Raw genomic sequence first — 21,974 nt, 5'->3', positions numbered from 1 at the left:
TATTTATTTATTTTTATATGATGCTGAGGATCGACCCCAGGGCCTCACATTTGCTAGGCAAGTGCTGTACCACTGTACCACAGCCCCAGCCCTTTTAAAAATATTTTAATTAGAGAAAGGGTCTCACTGAGTTGCTTAGGGGCCTCACTAAGTTGCTGAGGCTGGCTTTGAAATCATGGTCCTCCTGCCTCAGCCTCCCAAGCTGTTGGGATTACAGGAGTGCACCCACCTCACCTGGCTCACCTCTGACTTATACATATGAGGTCCAGGTGGTTGAATGACTTGTTGGGATTCAAACCTGTATCTACCCGATGGTATCTAGAAAGAATACTGCTCTTCTTGCACTTACTCCATTTCAAGTTTTTAAGTCCCTTAAGGCCAGTCATGGGTCCTATAACTCTTGGGTGACTTAAAGCACCTAGCACAGTTCTGGCCATACAGCTGGTGCTCTATAAATGGTGTCTCGAATGTGATTATGAAGAGCATGCTTCTTCTCTAGGCGTGTGTGTTGCCATTCATTTTTGGTTTTCCTCTTTGGTGAAGGGGGTTGGTGGCATGTACATATGCCTTGCCATCTGTTGTTTATTGTTTCTTTTAGTTGTGGTTTGTGTCCCTGCTCCATGTTTCTTTGGTTTCTGGAGCAACTGCGAATATTATATGCTGGGGGATCAAAAAAAAGTAAACTATTTATAAACAGTAAAGAATTCTTGGGTTTGGAAAGAGTTTTTCTCAAATGCATGTATATTTGGTGACTTTACTGTAATCTCACTGAGGCATCATCGTTAGACAGTTTGCAATCCGAGGCATATCTCAAAGACAGGTGAGTCCTTGCCCAGCTTTGTGTGACCAGCTCACAAAGAGCCTTGGTGATAAGGCCCTGGTGTTAACACTGACCCAGGTGGTGTATTTTTAAATCAAGTACATATAAACAGTTTAGCCTGCCAATGGAGTTTATACTCTGCCTGAAATCCTTGGCATGCTCTGGGCTGGGTGGCGCTGATAGGTACATATGGTCTTGGGAGAATGCTGTGGCCACCCTCTGCGTCCCACCATTCATTTAAAACAGGGGAGGGGGGTGTGCAGCAGAGAGAGGGAAGGAAGGGGAGATTGTCAGTGATTTTGTTGATCAGTTTTATGTTAAACTTTCATTTTATATGCTTTTTCTGGGTCAGGTTATGCAGACTTTAGTGGGGAGTAGAGGACCTCTTGACTCACTTCATTTCTGGCCACAGGGGGCCTTTGCAGATTTACAGAATGGAACCTGCGAATCCAGCTGTTGGCCATCCACTGGCCTCTCCAGGTTTTGTAGCTCCTTTCTATTGGATTCCACCTGCCTCTGTAACCCTGTGAATCTTGTCCTAAGCTCCCTTACACCTGGGAGTGGTGGCGCACGCCTGTAATCCCAGCAGCTTGGGAGGCTGAGGCTGGAGGATCGTGGGTTCAAAGCTAGCCTCAGCAACTCAGCGAGACCCTGTCTGTAAATAAAATATAAAAAAGGGCTGGGGATGAGACTTAGTGATTGAGTGTTCCTGGGTGTAATTCCGGTACAAAAAAAAAAAAAAAAAAAAAAAAAAAAACCACACACACTTCTTAACACTCTGAGAGTCCCATGAAACTTACATGCAGTTCCTTCTGTCTGGAGAAAGTTGCTCCACATTTGCCTTACATCTTCCCCCAGAAACCATGGCTGACATCCCATTTGACTTGACTGTCCACCTGGGGGATTCTGCATTCCTTAATATAGACATTTTAAGGGATTAGACTGTAAGCCCCCTGAAGGCACAGAGACTGGCTTTGTTTCTGATTCACTGTTATTTTCCCAGAATCTGAAGCCTGGGGCACATAAAATGTTCAACACAGGGCTGGTGATGTAGCTCCATGGTGTAGAGCTTGCCTAGCACATGTGAGGCTCTAGGTTTGAGCCTCAGCACCACATAAAAATAAATAAATAAAGGTCTGGTATCCCATCATCAACTCACAAAATGTTTTACAATGCTAGCACAGGTCTGGGGTTGTGGCTCAGCGGTAGAGCGCTCGCCTCACATGTGCAAGACCCTGGGTTCGATTCTCAGCACCACATATAGATAAATAACTGAAATAAAAGTATTGTGTCCAACTGCAACTAAAAAATAAATATTTTTTAAAAATGCTTAGCACAGATGCTAATATAGATAAGAACATGGGTATTCATTTTATATAGTCCTCAAAGTCCTATGGATATGCCTTTCCCAGACAAGTAGAATCATTTAGACCTCCCAGGGCTCATCAGTGTTTTCTAGTTTCCTCCGCCCCCTCATCCAAGATACAGGTGTGGAGGAATTTAGAAGGATGGAAAGAATAACAGATAGCTAGAACTTACAGAAGATGGACAGGCCAGCTGATTACCTGCCATGTTGATAGGCAGTCTTTGTAGCACTTCTCAATTTTGCTGAGATGACTTTGAAATCCCATGTCCAGGTATTGTCACTGAAATCCCTTTCTCATGGACGAGGTGCCTGTGACCTGTCTCTCACAGGGGATCCCTAGTGGCTGGCCTTGGCAGGTGGGCGGGCCTCCACAGGTCTCCCCGCAGTGGTGGTTTGGCCAGGGTGCCCACTGAACATTTCCCCACTGTTGACATGGTCTGTCCTCTGCCCCTTTGTTGGAGCTGGGTTGTGGAGCTGGCTGTGGGGAGGGTTGCTTCTCACATAGACCAAGGCTGTCTAGACACCCTTCCCCTTGTGGTCATTTTGCTCAGTTTATGCTGAGCCCTCACCAGGCAGCTAGTTTTGGTTGCTGGGGCTCTTAGTGCCTTTGCTAAGACCTCTGCTTTGACAAGTATGATGACCAGGCCAAGGTAGTTTTTTCTCATTCTTTTCTGCTGGCAGAGGGAATGACTGCTCTCCTTGACCAGAGGTAGTTGTTCAGCACTCAGGGTGGGTGACCGTGCCCTCAGTCGACAGAGCCAAAGTACTGATTTATGGAAACCTCTGCAGCAGGAGGGTTCAGGGCAGATCAGCATGTAAATCAGGCCCCTCTTCTGTGGATCTCAGAGGTGAGGCACACGGCCTTTTCCTCCACAGCAGCAGGATTATTGCTGACCTGGCTCAGTGTGGGTCCTCCCTGGGTCGTCGCCCAGAGAAGCTAAGGAAGAACAGTTGGAGAGCTGGGCTCTGCCCCTTTTCAGATGTTGCTTTTAACGGTCACTGAGGGCTTGGGCTGTGGTTCTGCAGGGAGGCCTTTGTACCTGAGGAGCTGAACTAGTTTTCAGGGTTGGGGTGGGAGGAATCTTTGTGATATGTACCCATTACTCTAGTTCGGAGGTTTAGTTACTTTTATCTGAGATAAATGTTAGGTATTTATTGAATAAGGAGAAGACTACAATAGGAAAAAGACTCATTGATCTCATTAACTAGTGATAATTATTTTCACTTTATTGTATAAATCTCTAGTAGTGGCTCTGGTTGAATACTTGTTCAAAGCTATAAGCAAACAAACAAGTAGTTTTGCAGTACTGGGGATTGAACCCAGGAGTACTCTACCACTGAACTACATCCCCAACCCTTTTTATTTTTTATTTTTTTAGTTGTTGATAGAACTTTATTTATTTATATGTCGTGCTGAGACTCGAACCCAGTGCCTCACACATGCTAGGTAAGTGCGCTATCCCAGCCCCTTATTATTTTTTTTTTTATTTTGAGACAATGTCTTGCTAAGTAGCTAAGGCTGCCCTTAAATTTGTTATCCTGCAGCCTCAGCCTCCAAGTCACTGAGATGACAGGTGTGTGCCACCATGATGGGCTTGAAGTTCTATATTTTAAAGATTAAGTATCAGGAATATTTTCTCCAGGCTTAAATGTTTATAAAGGGATGGTTTAAGTCTTTAAGTCTCTCCCTCCCTCCCTCCCCCCCTCCTCTCTCTCTCTCTCTCTCTCTTTGATACCAGAAATTGAGCCAAGAGGCACTTAACCACTGAGCCACATCCCTAGCCCTTTTTATTTTTTTATTTTGAGACAGGGTCTCACTAAATTGCTGAGGCAGGGTTTGAACTTGTGATCTTCCTTCTTTAGCCTCTGATTATAGGCATGTGCTGCTGCTCCCTGGCTGATTTAAGTTTTAATTAAAACGTCTCTTATATTGAGCATTATAAGTTAGTTTTTCTCTAAAACTTTGTCAGATATCCTTATATGCATAATGTTTATGCATTTCTTTTCTTAGGTTAAGTTACCAAGTCCAGCGTGCTCTGGATATGCAAATTCTTCAGACTTCTGGTGTCACTTTGCTCCCCGCCAAAAGGCAGTCAATTCACTTGTGAACCTGTGCTTGCCTTTCTCACACTCTCACCAACATGAGATGCTGCTTTCCATTCCTGTAACCATGTACCTGTGTGGTGTATAAGGATTGCTTTGGGTTCATCTGCATTTCCTTGGCTGAAAACTTTTCACAGGTTACCCACATGCATTCGTTTTGAGTTTCCTTCCTTTTTTGATGCTCCATTTGATAAATGACCTTGGTGTGGACTTTGAGCATGAGTAGGAGTCTGTACCTCTAGGACTAGGGCTGAGGTGTTCCTGGGCAAGTGCAGGTGTGATTCTGTGGAAAACTGCTTCCAGTGGGCATGGTCTATGTTTTTGACTCTTTATCCCATCCTGATTAGGAGTTCTGGAGGAGAACATTGCAGTGGCTCTCAGGCTCTGGAGCCCTCCCAGGCTGCCTGAGCCCTTGCACAGCCGGCTTGGCTCCCGTGCCCTGGCTGCCCAGTCTGTGGCTCAGTGTGCTGGGTACCTACAGCTGGTAGGAATCAGAGCAGTTTAGTGTGGCTGAGAACCCTTCAGGAACAGCTTCCAGGAAATGGAAATTATTTTAAAACAAATTGATGTGGTTTTTCTGTCAGACCTACTTGGAGCATAAACAATGTTGGCCTGTAAGCTGCTCCCCTCCGACAGACAGGCCCGTGTTTAGAGTGTGGCTTTCAGCAGAGTAAGCATGGGTCTCAAAAGTGAGTTGTCACTGTGTGTGTCTGACTCGAAAAGTAAAAGTAGTGCATGCATGGAAAGGGAGTCTCACAGACAGTTCTGACATCGGAAGGTGGCATTTCTCAGTCATTTATCTTCCTACCACCGAAATTACCACTTCCTGCCCAGGTTTTATTTATTTATTTACTTACTTATTGATTGATTGATGATTGATTGATACTGGGGATTGAACCCAGTGACACTTAACCACTGAGCCCCATCCCCAGCCTTTTTTGTATTTTATTTAGAGACAGGGTTTCCCTGAGTTGCTTAGGGCCTTGCCAAGTCCTGAGGCTGGATTTGAATTTGTGACCCTCCTGCCTCAGCCTCCCAAGCTGCTGGGATGACAGGTGTGCACCATAGCATCTGGCACCTGTAAAGGTTTTAAAAGTGAGAAGTCCTTTGGTGTTGAAAGGATTAAAGGGAAAGAAATACCCAGTCAATGTCTATGGTGAGATAACTGATTTCATTTTGCTCCTTTGCCATCTGGGGAAATCAAAAACATCTTGCAAAATATTTCACTATGTGTGTGTGTGTGTGTGTGTGTGTGTGTGTGTGTGTGTGTGTACGTACACTGCCACCCTCTAGACTGTGCATCTCTTGAGTTCTCTGCCGGCTTCAAGGTGGTTCTTCCACCCCCAAGGACAATATCAGCTGCATTAAATTGGCCACAGCCTCCCTAGAAGGCAAAACAATGCTTTTAAGTTCCTGATTATGTATTAATGAACAACCAGGCCAAGGGGCACTTGCCAAAAAAGCTACAAAGGGAGAAAGCCACCTGTATCAGAGTGAACTTTGCTCTTAGAGTGTGGATGATGTTGGGTGGAAGGGGTTTATTGCATAAGAGGAGCAACTGGACTCTTTGATGTGGGTTAGCATCCTGGCCCCATTACGTTTGGGGACTTCCCAGTGAACTGCATCTTTGCTAGCCTGGCAGTGCTATGCGGTAGTGCCTGGGTGTTGAGAGAACTGTTCATGGCCCAGAGTACCTGTCTACCTGTGCATGCAAAGGTCTGGCCATTCATACCCATTTCAAGTCACCTTAAATTTGAATGTGACATTAGCCGGGCATGGTGGTGCCTGCCTGTCATCCCAGCAGCTTGGGAGGCTGTGGCAGGAGGATCATAAGTTCAAGGCCAGCCTCACCAACTTAGTGAGGCCCTCAGCAACTCAGAGAGACCCTATCTCTAAATAAAATACAAAAATGCTGGGGATGGGGCTCAGTGGTTCAATCCCTGGTATTAAATTTAAAAAAATAGAGTGACATTGAAACCCCCAATCTCCACACTTTTCCTCTGCAAGGACTTCTCCAGAAATAGCTTGCTCTTATTGTCAACTGTGCCTGCCCAACCACAGGAAGGGGTTAGATCCTAATCTTAATCTAACTAATTTATTTCCCCTATTGTGGTGACATTTACTCCTGCCTTCTGGCTTTTTCCTAATTTCTGAATGACAGGCCACTGGGAGCCCTGCTTTCCACAGCCTTATTAAATAATTACTTAAAAGAAGAAAAAAGGATGCTCTTATGAAATCCTGAGAAATTGTTTTCTGGTGAGGAATAAACTCCAGCTGAGGGCTCTTGGCTCCTTCTGGGAAGCGGAGAGAAGAGAACTTGGTGGGGGGGTGTTTGGGTGGTAGTATCATGATTTCACCATCTTAAATTTGGATATTTTGTCGGGTCTCGACTTCATTTGGTACTTAGAGGAAAAGGTTATTTCTGCATTTTTGTGGTACAGAAGAAACTGGGCAACTTTTTCCCGTCTGGGCTTTTGAAAGCCTGCTAAGACAACAGGACTATTTCCCCAGGCCTTTTTGTATTTTAATTAGAGACAGGGTCTCCCTGAGTTGCTAAGGGCCTCATTAAGTTGCTGAGGCTGGCCTTGAACTAGTGACCCTCCTGCCTCAGCCTCCTGAACCCGTGACTTCCTAAGTCACTGAGGCTGATGTCAAACCTGAAATCCTGTGTCAGTGTCCCAAGTCAAAGTTATTATACACAGGTGAGACCCTGAGTTTTTAGGATATTCAGAATCATTTAGTCATCACCACTCATTCTGGAACATTTTTATCACCCACACCAAATTCTGTACCTGCAGACAGTCCCTCCCTGTTCCTCCTTCCTCCCATTCTCTGGCATGACCTAATTCCTGTGTCTGTGGATTCACCTATTCTGGGCATTTCATATAAGTGGAATCCTATAGTGTGTGGCATCTTTCATACTTAACTATAGTGTTTCCAAGATTTTTCCATGTGTAGTGTGTATCAGTCCTCATTCTGTTTAAAAACAATTTTTTTTGGTACTAGGGATTGAACTCAGGGGTGCCGAGCCACTGAGCCTCATCTTCAACCCCGCTTTTGTTTTTAATTAGTTGTAGATAAAGCCAAAGTATCTTTATTTATTTTTAATGTTGTGCTGAGGATGGAACTCAATAATGCCTCACACGAGGCAGGTGCTTTACCATTGAGCTACAGCCCCAGCCCCCCTCAGCCCTTTTTTAATATTTATTTTAGACAGGGTCTTGCTGAGTTGTCAGGGTCCTCTCTAAGTTGCTGAGGCTGTCCTCAAACTTGTGATCCTCCTGCCTCATCCTCCTGAGCCACTGGGATTACAGGTATGCACCACCGTGCCTGGCTCTTCATTTCTTTTTATGTTTGAATAATATGCAGTTGTTGAGCTATACCACATTTCATGTATCCACTTACCAGTTGGTGGACATTTAGGTTGTTTTGTCTTCCTGGATGTTAAGAACAATGCTATTGTGAACATGTGTCTACAAGTTCTGCATGGGTGTATGTTTTCCTTTGTCTTGGGTACTTAGTGGAGAATGGGGTTGGTGGGGCAGATGGCAACTCTTAAACTTTGAGGAACTGCTAGGCTGTTCCTAACGAGGCTGTGTGCACCTTTTCTCACTGTCACCTGTATTGTATGAAGTGACCCATTTCTCCATGACCTGGCCAGTACTCAGTATTACCTTTTTTATTTCAGCCATCCTAGAGGATGTGAGGTAGTTTTGATTTGCATTTCCCTGTTGACTGATGAGGTTGAGCCTCTTTTCCTGTGTTTATTCTCTAGTTGTATGTCTTTATAGAAGAACTGTCTACTCAGATCTTTGCCATGTGTTAATTGGGTCAGCTGTCTTCCTCTTGTTCGGTGTGGGCAGAGCTCATCATAAAAAGACCCAGATATTCCAGTTTCAAGTCTCACACCCCAGATAGTTCTGCTTCTCCTCTCCAGCTTACCTTCCTCAGGTGAGAAGAGATTTCTTTTTAAGGTTTTTCAGATTTCTGAGATCTTCCAGTGGAACTGTAAAGAGGTACTACCTTTGCTTCTCAATTTATGAAGAGGTCATAGCTCAGTAACCCTTCAGAAGTTAAAAATGTTGTAAGTCTGAGATGCATCGAAAAGGCCCAACCTCCTGAGCATCACGGGGGCAAGGGGGGGTCAGCAGAGTGGGTTGTTTCCCCCCTGTAGTCACAAGGCTCCCCCTGGGAGCCGCAGATACACTACCACTGCCCACAAACCACCCAGAGGGGATTCTACCTCTGTTCCAGATCAAGTATGATTTCTCCTGAACGTATCTGGCTGTTGAACCACTGTAAAGTCAAGAAATAGTTAAGTGGCCTGGGTGCTGTGGTGCACACCTGTAATCCCAGCACCTCCAGAGGCTGAGGCAGAAGGATTGTGAGTTCAAAGCCAGCCTCAGCAACAACAGGACCCTAAGCAACTCAGGGAGACTCTGTCTCTAAATAAATTACAAAATAAGTTTGGGGACGTGGCTCAGTGCTTATGTGCCCCTGGGTTCAATCTTCAGTATCTAAGTTAAAAAAAAAAAGTAAAAAAAAATGTTATAACTATCCTTGTCTATTAACTGGCCCCATCTGGTTGAAAAGAGCAGTCATTATTCCCTCTCTCTTTTTTTTTCTTTGGCAGTACTAGGGATTGGGCCCAGGTCTTCACATGGGCTAAGCTAAGCAAGTGCTGTCCCACTGAGCCCCAGTCCCAGCCCAAGCAGTGGTGATTCTTGGAGTGAATTCGCAATTACAGATTGTTCAGGGGAGCTTATCACAGTGTTTGCTAGTAGGAGAATGGGAGAATCTGCTCTGCTCTAACTTGAGGAGATTTGCTGTGTGTGTGTGTGCATTTATTGATCTCCCCGTCTGACTGGTTTCTCCACTCCAGGGCGATCCTGCCTGTGCTGCCACCTGAGCTTTGCAGCTATGAATTAGAAATGCACCACCGAGGCTGTCTGAAGGTGGGCAGGGTAATTACTCTGGACAGGTTTACAATAGGGAGGTGTGAAATGCTTGGTGCAGAATGGAAGCTGAGGGAGGGATGACATCTCGAACTCGGGTGGCTGCAGGGTGGTGGGCTGACACAGTTAATTGAAAACTATGGCCCTGGTGACTTTTAATGGGAAAGCAAGAAACCAGAGGGAAAGTACCTCATGGAGTCCCTCAAGGAGGTCAGCACTGAATTTCTGCAAAACATTTGGAACCTCTGACCTCAGTGTGCATGATAAGACCTTCTGGTTTTGGTTTTGATTTTCTATTCTGTAGTCCCATTTTAGAACTGAGTGAAGGGCAGTGTGGGAGGGTTGGGGAGTGGTAAACTGGCAAGAAGACCTTTTAGGCGCACTTTGAAAGGATCCTGACAGCCTCACCTGAGGGGACTGCTGAGTGAGCTGGCTGGTCATTGGGCTGACCTCTCTAGGCTGACCTCTGCAGGCAAGTGAGTTAGCCCTTGGTTGGCCCTCCAGGAGGCATTTTAATTTTTTTTACTTTATTGTTCCTTTTTCTTTCTTTTTTAAAAGATATACGTGACCATTGGGTATATTTTGACATATTCTACATACATGGAATATAACTTATTAGGATCCCATTCTTGTGGTTGGACATGATGTGGAGTTTCCCTGGCTGTGTGTTCATATATGACCATGGGAAAGTTCTGTCCCATTCATTCCACTGTCTTTCCCATTCCCACCCCCTCCCTCCCCTTCATTCCCCTTTGTCTGATCCAGTGAACTTCTTCCCTTCCCCACTCCTTTATTATGAGTTAACATCCACACATCAGAGAGAATATTCAACCTTTGGTTTTGGGGGACTGACTTATTTCACTTAGCCTGATAATATTCAGATCTATCCATTTACCAGCAAATGCCATAATTTCTTTATGGCTGAGTAATATTTCATGGTGTATAGAGACCACCTATTCTTTATCCATTCACCTGTTGAAGGGCACCCAAGTTGGTTCCATAGCTCAGCTATAGTGAATTGAGCTGTTGTAAACATTGATGTGGCTGCACCACTGTAGTGTGCTGATATTGTGTCCTTTGGGTATATGCTGAGGAGTGAGATAACTGGGTCAAATTGTAGTTTCATTCTAAGTTTAATGAGGACTCTCCGTACTGCTTTCCAGAATGTAATAGTAGGCATTTTAAAACTCCTGAATAGACCTTGGAGTTTCATTTATGATGTTTAGAAACTGGGAATCTGCATTTTAAAAAATATTTTAGTTGTAATTGGACACAATACCTTTATTTTATTTTATTTTTTTAAAGAATTTTAATATTTATTTTTTAGTTATTGGCGGACACAACATCTTTGTTTGTATGTGGTGCTGAGGATCGAACCCGGGCCGCACGCATGCCAGGCGAGCGCGCTACCGCTTGAGCCACATCCCCAGCCCCCTTTATTTTATTTTTATGTGGTGCTGAGGATTGAACCCAGGGCTTCACACATGCTAGACGAGCGCTCTACCACTGAACCACAACTCCAGCCCTGGGAATCTGCATTTTAAAACCTACTAGGAACATTGCTTTGGAATCTTGTGTGCAAGAGCCCCCACCCTAGATTTCCTGGGCTTAGCTACAGGTCCTTGTATTTCCTAAGCCCTGCCTTCTCCTGTGGTTTCTTGATACTAGCAACTTTCTGAGCTCTGGTCCAAGTAGGACTGGGTAGATTCCCCTGCAGAGCTTTTTCTTGTGTGCCTTGTATTCCCCTTCAGGTTGCAGATTAATCTCCTTTCACCACAGAGGGCCATTCCAGAACACCTAGGTGTGAGATTGGCTAATGTCTTCATCAATAAGGCCTCTGGAACGTGTCTCTGCTTCCTGGCTTGGCCTGGTTTTCTTCTGATTGCAAATTCCTTGAGGGCTGATCCTATATTGTTGACCCAAGTAACTCTGGAGTCCAGCACCACTCCTGGCACATATCAGGTGCTTTAGACACAGTCTTTTGTTCAATGACCTTTAAACCAATTGTGTACAGCCCTTGGCTTTTCTGCTGGACACTTTTCTCCTGTCTGTGAAGCGCCTGCCTCTGCACACCTGTCAAGGTGACCCGCTGTTGGCTGCCCTATACATCTGACCTTCTGCTTTTTTTTAGGGGGGGGGGGCGGGTACTAGGGATTGAACTCAGTGGCGCTCGACCACTGAGCCACATCCCTAGCCCTATTTTGTATTTTATTTAGAGACAGGGTCTCACTGAGTTGCTTAGGGCCTTGCTAACTTGCTGAGGCTGGCTTTGAATTTATAATCCTCCTGCCTCAGCCTCCTGAGCCATTGGGATTATAGGCATGGGTCACTGTACTCCGCTGGCTGTTACATTTTTGCCCCTGGGGTTAACTGTTTGCCTTTTCAGGACCACTTGTACACACTGAGATTTGTAGTTGGTTAAAACCATAAAACCAAAACCAAAACCTGCACTCATTTCCATTCATTTCAAACTCCATGGTCACAACTTGCAGAAAAGTCCTTTCAGAGGCATGATGGAAAAGGTGTGGAGATGGTGCAAGTGATAGAATTTCCCTTCACATGTGTGGTGGTTAATATGTGACTTCTTATTGAGGCTTACACGGACCTATGTGGCCTTGTTGCTATTGAGGATTCCTAAACCTGGGCTGTGCTGTGGCTTACAGTAAGTCCCTAGCTTTGGAGATAAGTCAGGGTCTGAGGTTTAATTCCCTTTGGTTAAAACAACAACCAGACATTGTTGGGTAATCCTCCTACAAGCAGCATATTGGAGGCACTCAATTAGTGGCTGGAGAAGACTGCATTGGGTCCCCCTTTCCCCTTACCTTGTCCCCAGTACACCTAGACAGGATTTTATGGTTCTGTCTCTGGCTCAAGGAAGAGAGGTGGCACATGGATGGTCTGTGGGAGAGGGAATGCAGGGGTGTGTCTGGGGTGCCAAGGTGTGTCTTCATGGAATGAGACAGGCTGCCTTGAGCCTTGGCATCTTTGGAGATCGTCTATTTGGAGGGGCCAAATGAGAAATGGGAAAAGCATGATCACTATAATGTCTTATCAGCAAAGCAGGGTCCCTTGGTGCTGCATCTCTGCATTGCCAAAGCTGCCTACCTGGACTGTGTAACCCAGAGGCCAAGAGACTGGGCTTGTGGTGTGCCTGGCTTCATATGCTTGCAGTGCTGCCTAATGGCCACAGAAGCCATCGGTTAAATGAAACAGTTGTTCAGTGAGAGCAAGGAAAGGAGTGTTTGCACAAACCACCTTTAAAATTTCTGATCCTTGATAAAAGTCAGTGAGTTTGTGAATTATTAACAGGAGTGTACATGAGGAAATACTGGCCATTTAAATGTTATATATAGTTTTTATATAAGGAAAGAATGAAAGCCGACTATACCCTCTGCTGCTACCTTTTCCGGCTGTGGGCCTGCTCTCAGCAGAGGCAGGAGGCTGGCCACTGGCAGACCACACAGGCACATGGGCACACGGGCATCATGTCAGCTCATCACTCGCAGTCACATTTTGCTTAGAAGGGAGTGGAAGTGTTTTGCAGCCTGTTGGGAGGTATAAAGGTGAAGGTATAAGTCCCTTACCAGTGCCCAGAGTCCTGAACAGGGACATGGGAGGACTGTCCATCTGCTGGGGAAGGTTGTGTCATCAGAAGAGTAGTGTAGCAAGTTGGTGAGAGCTAGCCTGAGAAATCTGTCCTGTCACTTGTCCTGGTCTCGTAGATCCTTCTTTAATTTGTCACTACACAGAGAGCCATTCACTAGGGCTTTGATTTACACAGAAGAGTGTCCCCTTGGTGGAAGCCAGCAAAGCTCATTGAGAGAGCTCCAGCTTAGCACCCCGTTGAAGACTTTGAGTCCTGGGGAGAGACTTGGAGAAAAATCCATCTGTGAACCTGGTTTCACTATGCACAGATATTTCCAGAGTCCCCAGAGCCTCGTACAGTTGATATATATTTAATTTGTGCTTATTAGTTATACATGACAGTAGAGTGCATTTTGGCATCATACATACATGGAGTCTAACTTCCCATTCTTGTGGTTGGACATGATGTGGAGTTTCCCTGGTCCTGTGTTCACATAGGAACACAGGGAAGTTCTGTCCCATTCATTCCACTGTCTTTCCTGTTCCCATCCCTCTCCCTTCCCTTCATTCCCCTTTGTCTCATCCAAAGTACTTCTATTCTTCTTTACCTGCCCCCCCTTATTGTGAGTCAGCATCCACCAATCAGAGAGGACATCCGGCCTTTGGTTTTTGGAGGATTGGCTTATTTCACTTAGCATCATAGTCCCCAGTTCCATCCATTTACCGGCAGATTCCCTAATTTTGTTTTTCTTTATGGCTGAGTAATATTCCAATGTGTATATGTACCACATTTTCTTTATCAATTTATCTGTTGAAGGGCACCTAGGTTGGTTCTATAGTTTAGCTATTGTGAATTGAGTTAACAGTTGAGATTAACGGGCTAATTATTTCATCTGATGTTTACCTGGAAAGATGAATTGCGACTCACCTTTACTGTGAGTGGTACTAGTTGTGGTGCGTGTGGCAGGGGGCAGAAAATTGGAGGCTAAAGGGGAAGGGGGGAGGGAGGAAGATGTTGAGGAAGTTTGGAGCTGAGCATAAAGAAGGTTTCTTTATAGCTTCTTTCATGCTGGCTGGAGTTGCCTGCTGGGTGAGGAAGTGACACTCAGAAATGCCTGGGTTCAGTTACTTTCCTGCGGGGTCTAAGCCTTGCTCATTTCCAGCATAGGATCCATGCCTGACCTGGGAAGGGAGAGAGCAGGTGCCTCGTCTCCTTTCCCAGCCTCTTGATTGTCCTCAGGTGCAGTGCCATTTAATATTGGATGTTCTGCAATACTTGGAGAGCATTATTCTCAAACTGCCAGGATTACAGCTGACATAGATCGCGGGCCCTGCAGCCAACCAGCCAGCCTCTACGGCAGTGGCAGAGAGGAAACTCAAGCTATAAATGAAAGTTTTGGGGCTTTGTAGTGGCAAATGATGTGAATGAGTGGATTGAAAAGGGTGCCTGGTTTTATATGGCAATGAATACCCAGGCCGTAGATAAATATTGACACCAATGGTGGGACAGGCCTACCATTTGTCTCCTGCCCCTAGGAAGAAAAGCTCTTTTATCAGGTGCTTGTGACCTTATAAACCACACTGACAAGTCGGTGCAGGTGCGCTCTGTGCTGCCACTCGGGGTTTGAGAGTGGGTGGTTTTCATTTTGGGCTTGTGCAAGCTTTAGCCTAATCAGATTTAAACTTGCTTTGGCTTATTGATTCCAGTTGTGTTTGTTGCAAGCAAATGTTGCCAGCACAGTTTTGCCGAGTCATGCTTGTGTGACTACACAGACCGATCTGGGGTGGGAGCTCTGAGTGTGTGCGGGGGGACTTCAGAGTGGGAGGCCAGTCCTGGAGACTTGGTGAAATAAGGGTTGAATCTGATATCTGGATGCCCTTCTGAGCCAACTGGGCCTGCATCCTGAACCATGCTTTCATCTCCTATATTTTTGGGGCATGGAACAGAACCAGCCTACAATGGAAGAGGGTGCTGGATTTGCTCCTGTGAAATATGCAGCAACATACTCACCCCAAGGCTGTTGTTCTTGTGGGAGCAAAGTTGTGTAAGAGTTCCTTGATACAGGACAAGATGAGCAGGGGCTTTGACAAACTTGGACTTAATGTTGTCTTCTTGCAAAGGTGATGGCTAGAACTGGAGACTGTGTTCATTAAATAGAAAGCTGTGAGCAGAGACTTCCCAATGTTCCCAGGGCAGCTGCCTCAATGAATGTCTGGGCTTGGTGTGAACCATGGGGTTTGATTTGCTGCTCAGATGTGAAGAAGCCCTGTGAACTGAGTCAGCACAGTGTGGATAGATTATCTACAGATCCACAGGGTAAGGGTGTGTTTTTACATTTCTGTAAGTGGGACTGTCTTTTGGTAAGGTGGTTTGTTAAAAAAAATAGGAGTCACATTCTGTACATACAGTATTAATTATTGTCTAAGGTACAGTTTAGGAAGTACAATTTACAGCTAAGATCCACTTTTTTTGGTACCAGGATTGAACTCACGGGCACTTGACAACTGATCCCCATCCCCAACCCCATTTTATATTTTATTTAGAGACAGGGTCTCACTGAGTTGCTTAGCATCTCACAGTTGCTGAGGCTGGCTTTGAACTTGTGATCCTCCTGCCTCAGCCTCCAGAGTGGCTGGCATGACAGGTGTGCACCACCATGCCCACCTGACAGGATCCACTCTTAAGACAGATGCCTTGGGAGTAAATGACCTGGAACTGCACACAAATGTTGTTGAGTGTAGATACAGGACATATGGAAGAGGTGAGGCATCTTTTTAGAGGCCTTGATGAATGAATGAGCCAAAACAAACAGAACCCCAAAGAAAACCACAGGCAGGTTTCCAATTGACATAAAACTTGACTGTATTTAAGGATGGAGGTCACACAGATTATCTGATGCTTTATCCCTGTCATTTCATGGCATGTGAAGTTTCTTTTGGGGGGCAGTTATTGAACCCAGGGCACTCAACCACTGAGCCCCATCCCCAGCCCTTTTTTGTATTTTATTTAGAGACAGGGTCTCACTGAGTTGCTTACAGCCTCACTAAGTTCCTGAGGCTGGCTTTGAACTCATGATTCTCCTTCCCCAGCCTCCTGAGCTGCTGGGATGACAGGTGTGCTGAAGTTCATATTTTAATAAGAAACCAGTCTGTAAAATAGTGCCTGCTGAAATGCTGTGTTGTCAAACCGGATTTCATATCTTCTCAGCATTTCAACACCCAGCAGTTGAGGTCTTGCCACTGCCCCACCGTGGTGGGGAAAATCGTCTTTAAAGTTGAGAGTGTTTGGTTATCTCATAGTGTTATAGAAAGAAATACTTTTGCCTTTTGGCTCCAGCTGAGCATTTCATAGCACACATAAACCTTAAAAAGCCCCATGGAAAAATGGGCAGCATGAGATCCCACTTTGATAACCTAGCCACTAAAGTCTGCGACTCACTGGGCAGCTGACCTTGCAGAGCTCTGCAACTTTTTTTTTTTTTTTTTTTGGTGGTGGGGATTGAATCCAGGGCTTTCTGCATGTGAGACAAGCACTTTACCAACTGAGCCATATTTCCAGCCCTACATCTTCTTTAAAATACTTAGCCAGAGATACTCGTGCAGCTCTTGAAAATTTGTGGGTAGATTCTGTTTTCTCATTTGGTTGGTTGAGAGCTTTCAGTATTAATTATTGGTACAGGATTAATTATTGTAGGTACAGCATTAATTATTGGCTGAGATACAGTTTAAGAAGTAAAATTTACTGCTAAGATCCACTTTTTTTTTGGGGGGGTGTACCAGGGATTGAACCCAGGGGCACTCAACCCCTGAGCCATATCCCCAGCCATATTTTATGTTTTATTTAGAGAGAAGGTCTCACTGAGTTGCTGAAGGTCACTCAAATCTCCGGATTCAAGTGGCCTTCATTTTTTTGGTTGTGGGAGAATCCAGAAAAGGGAGACAGGTTAAGACTAGAAAATGTTTGAAGGAACCTCGCGCTTCATCCAGGCCAAAGCAGCATGAGTTTTATATTTGCTTTATAGATTCTAGATGCTCAGGCTTCACACAGGCATGAAGAGAGGTCATGGAGATGTTTTGGGGGTGATTTCGATTTAAAGATAAAGGAACTGGGCAAGTAATGGAAGTGATGGGGCCACCTGTGGGCCTGTGGGCTTTCTTGTCCAGGGGATTCCTTATGAATGGCTTCACTCTTTTGTCCTTTAATTTTTTTTTTTTTTTTTTTTGTAATTTGGTATGGAGGTGGGGGAGGAAGGAGAGTCCAGTAACATTAAGGTAAGCTGTTGTTTGTACAAATGTATTTGCTTAAGACAATCCACTTTCATTTCCTTCTTTGTCTCCTTGAGGGAGGGAGACAGGCCACTTATGATATGATACGTTGGTCCCTTTGTAATTCAGAAGTAGATCTGGCTAGAATCCCCACCTAACTACTTACTTTACTAACAAGAATAAAAGCTTCTGATCACTGGTGTGTCCAGAAATGAGTTACCACCAAGTTTTATTTTTTAAAATCTTTTGGCACACATTTCTGAAATAGGAGGGTTTTGCACTGATATTTCCTCTGATTGGATTATGTTGGTGAATTTGTCAGAATCGAGGTTAATTGAAAAAGGCACAAAATGCCTTGACTGTTTCCTGATTCCTGGAAACTCCTGGGTGACAGTGACTTAAGGATTCAGAGGGAGAGAGTGTTTTTTTTTTTAAATTTGTTTGGACCTTTTAATCTTTGTCTTTGACACTGGAGGAGGAGTAATACATGGTTGGGGGTTTAATTCCTGAAGAGTCCAGTTAGTGGCATCGGATTTTCTTATCCTTTTATCCCAAGGAAATCCTGGGGTATACCTTCTGCCAGAAAGACAGGCTTGGCATTTGCCACCTTGTTCCTGTGGCCAGGAGTACTTTTATGAGGCTATGTTAAAATAGTTATTTTCCTCCCTGTGCCTCAGGTGTGGGCCCACAGTGTGGGAAATCCTGAGTGTTACATACAGACTTGTGCTAGTGTTGGAGAAGGAACTCAATCACAGGATCTCCTAGGGGGTGATTGTGTCAGAATGTATGCAGTTCTGATGCATGGTACCAGGAAGTATTCCCAAAGGCTACTGGTTTGCATTTTTTTTGCCCTAATTTGCTATACATGACAGTAGAATGCATTTTGACACATCCTACATAAATGGAGTAAAACTTCTCATTGTTCTGGTTGTACATGATGTAGAATCACACTGATTGTTAATCATATATGCACATAGGGTAATAATGTCTGATTCATTCCTCTGCCCTTCTCACCTCCTTATCCCCTCCCTTCTCTTTACTCCCCTCTGCCTAATCCAGAGTACCTCTGTTCTTCCCTAGCCCTCATCCCCTTGTTGTGAATTAGCATACATATACCAGAGAAAACATTTGACCTTTATTTTTTTGGGGGGGATTGGATTATTTCACTTACCATGAGAGTCTCCAGTTCCATCCATTTACCTGCAAATGCCATAATCTCATTTTTCTTTAAGGCTGAGTAATATTCCGTTGTGTATATGTACCATATTTTCTTTATCCATTCATCTTTTGAAGCACACTTAGGTTGATTCCATAGCTCAGCTGTTGTGAATTGAGGTGCTATAAACATTGATGAGGCCATGTTGCTGAAGTATGCTGATTTAAAATCCTTTGGGTATAAACAAAGGAGTGGGATAACTGGGTCAAAAGGTGGTTTTATTCCAAGTTTTCTGAGGAATCTCCATACTGATTTCCGTAATGCTTGCACCAGTTTGCAGTCTCACCAGCAATGTACCTTTTCTCCCACATCCTTGCCAACATTTATTGTTGCTTGTATTCTGGATAGTTGGTCTGCATCCTTTCTGGATGCACCCTAAATGAATGAATTTTAAAGCTGCAACATGTCTTTAACAGATAGACCAAATCTTACTCTGGTGGTTGTGAAGGTAGGTGGACTCCTGAAAGTGCACATTTATAGGGGCAGAGGGTACAGGTGGAGGTGTTAAGAAAGGAGAACCATAATCTGTAAGCAGAAGCACTTGGAGAACCTCAGATTCCAAATTTATCTACTTGAGTGACGCATCTTTTATCTCAGTCTTATCCATCTCTCGCTTCCTGTCCACTTTGACTTGTTTTCACTACTTCAGAGGCAAAACTCTCCACTGCCTGCCTCCTGAGCATGGTTTTCATTTAGGAGACTCCTCCATCCCTCAACTGGGAGGACCTCCAGCCTCTGAGCCAGAGCTGAGCACCTTGTGTTCCTGGGATCAGGATGGCTCCCCTCTGGTGCCGTGAGTGCTGCCTCCTTGGGCCTGCATGGCCACCTTAGGGGCAGGGAGGTATGGCCATACTCAGTTCTGCAGGACAAAGTCCAGGATGGGGAAACTGTGGTGTGAGTGGCAGATTTGCAAAGCCATGTAGAGCTTAAAGACTCTGAAAAGGTAGCTTTGGGATTCCTTTATGGAGCCTGTAGAACAGGGAGACAGTCCTGAGCAACAGGACTCACTTCTGGCCCTCCGCGCCCCTTTGCTGCCTCTACCAAACCTCCCTGTAATGCCTGATATCTTTTTTGGTTCTGAGGAATCATTGGCTTCTTGCAACCATAATTTCCTAGTAAATAATCAGAGGGAAATTGGGTCAATACCTTGATTTTTACACCAAAATAAATTCTAGATTGATTGAAGATTCAAGCATAATGTTGAAAACATAAAAGCATTAATGAAAACTTTGCTATTTTTTTTTATACTTTTGATGTGGGGAAAATCTTTCCAAGTCATACAAAATCCAGAGTCCATAATACAAAATTTAAAACATAAAGATAAAACATTCTGTAAAACACAAAATACAACAAATAATCATAAAATATTATTCTTTTAGCTACCCAACTGACAAGGTTTAGAATTTTGATAATAGTGTTAAGGATGTAAAAAACAGAGCTGGGTTGTGGCTCAGTGGTTAAGTGGGTACCAAAGTGGCCCCTGGGTACCAAAAAATCCCTGGTACCAGGAAAAAGAAAAAAGATGTAAAAGTTAGATGCAATCCTTTGGCATATAAAGTGGTGCAAATTTTTGAAAGGCAATTTGGCAGTACTTGTTAAAATTTAGTGTATTCAGCAATTTTATTTCTAGGAAATTTTCCTACCTGTACAAGAATGTTTGTTGTCATTGTGATTCTAAAAAAAATGAGAAAAAAATCAAATGCCCATTCTCAGGGGAATAGTTTAATAAATTTGGGTGTATTCTAACATACTGCTGTTCCAAGTGAATATTTGAGATTTTTATGTGCTTACAGGAAGGTTATAAAAACTATAGTAAATTAAAAGCAAATTTAAGGACAGCAGACACAGTGTGATCTCATTTGTATTTTAAAAACAATGTACATATTCACTCATTATAGAGGCATACGTGTATATCCATTGAAAATTTCTAGATGGCATACAAGAAACTGCTTACAACACAGGGAGGAGAACTAGGGATCAAGAGAGAATAGAATTTACTTTTCACTACTTTTATTAAAAAACAATAAAGCAAAGAACCTTATTCTCCAAATTACATTCCTACAGGAAAACAAAAACAATGTTTAAATTTTAAGAGGCATGGAATTATTTAAAAATCAGGCAAGAAGTGTGAGCCATTTTTCTTGGTGATTCCTGAAATATCACAAATGATCCAATTTGACCCAATTGCAGAGCTTGGGTTTAAAATGTGTTCCAGTATTCGTATGGGATGGAATTCAGATGTGTCTGGAAAATTTCAGAGACTTTTGAAGGCTATTTATTATGTCTAGAAATCAGGCAAGTGGATGTTTATCCCCCAAAGACATACACTCTTTTGTTTTCTAATTAAGCCGCTCACAAGGTTAGTCAGTTGTTTTACTAATTATTTAAATGTTACATTTACTGTTATTTCTGGGATTTTTTTTTCTGTGCTAATTTCACTGATCCCATCATGAAGGAGGTAAAAAAAATGAAGGAGGTAGACATGAAATTTAATTATGTAAAGATATTCCAGGGCACTTAGGACACTTACATCTGTGGTGAACAGTCCAATCCAGTGGGTGTGTCCTAGCCGGTTGAGGACAACAGTGAGGAAGGACTGGTGATACTGGTCTGTAATGCTAACCAGCTCTGCTCCATGCATCAGGCAGGCTTTTATTGCTGCATACCAAGTCATATTTGTCTTAATTATTTTGTATGTTCTGTTTCCATATTCCAAGGTATTGGGGATTGGGTACATATCAGATGTATTCACATGGTGTCCGGAAGTAACTACAAAAAGAAGAACAACAAAATCATTTGTAGCATCTGGATGGGAAAGGAGGAGGAAAAATCTAGCATGGATCCCTGTCATGATGATCCAGGTTGACCAGAGAGTTTTTCTTCGGGAATTGACTATGTATTAAATGAGGGTACTACCTGAAAGTATATGGGATGCTAAAAATCAGAATCTTAAGGGAATTTAATAAATGAGTTTCTTCAAAATTATAAATATAGATTGCATTAATTTTGAAAGATTTCCCATTTTTGACCCTCTTTTGTCAAATAGACCACTTTTAGTAGAGCTGCCGGTTATCTCCTTGGACAGGTTTCAGTAGCTACCAACACTAGCTTAACCCATTGTTATGGCAGAAATTCACACTTCATGAAAGAGTATTAATATATATTGTGTTGTCATCAATTGCATTGCAAAACTAGTTTTACAAGTATATATTCTCAAATAAAACACTTATTACACTTTAAGACTATATTCATTATCATATTTAGTATATAATTTCTAAAAAGAAATTTAAAAACTCAAGTTAACAAATGCTAGAAACATATACTTCCTATAAAAAGTTACTATTAATATGTCACCTGTGAGAGTCAAGATTTATAATTTAAAGGGGAAGTTTTTCCAGCCTGTAATTATCAGTACTTCCCTGTTTAGGAGTGGCTATGATCATGGGGAAAGAGAGTCTTGTTTGACTTAGAGATATTTTCTTTTTAATATGTGTGTTTACCTTTTTGTTTTGTATTACATTGTGTACTAGGATAGGCTGAGTTCAGAGCAACTAAAACATGAAAACAAAATAAAAGTTTCTGCACTATCCAAAGTGCCTTGAGTTTCTCTCTGTGGTTTTCAACACTTAGGGTTAGAAAGGAACATGGCCAGGTGTGGATAGG

The 21,974-nt window shown here is 43.5% G+C and overlaps 1 protein-coding gene across 1 annotated transcript in view; it reads right to left on the bottom strand.

Annotated features, from left to right (window-relative positions):
* LOC143389219 (secretory phospholipase A2 receptor-like) overlaps nucleotides 1-21,974 on the bottom strand; it is a 90,138-nt gene that overhangs the window by 9,083 nt on the left and 59,081 nt on the right. The window contains 1 exon segment of the mRNA XM_077108513.1: nucleotides 20,842-21,080. Coding sequence (XP_076964628.1) covers nucleotides 20,842-21,080 — 239 coding nt within the window.

This window comes from Callospermophilus lateralis, unplaced genomic scaffold (assembly GCF_048772815.1).
Source record: "Callospermophilus lateralis isolate mCalLat2 unplaced genomic scaffold, mCalLat2.hap1 Scaffold_86, whole genome shotgun sequence".
Classification (NCBI taxonomy): domain Eukaryota; kingdom Metazoa; phylum Chordata; class Mammalia; order Rodentia; family Sciuridae; genus Callospermophilus; species Callospermophilus lateralis.
This window is presented reverse-complemented; position numbering and strand designations above follow the sequence as displayed.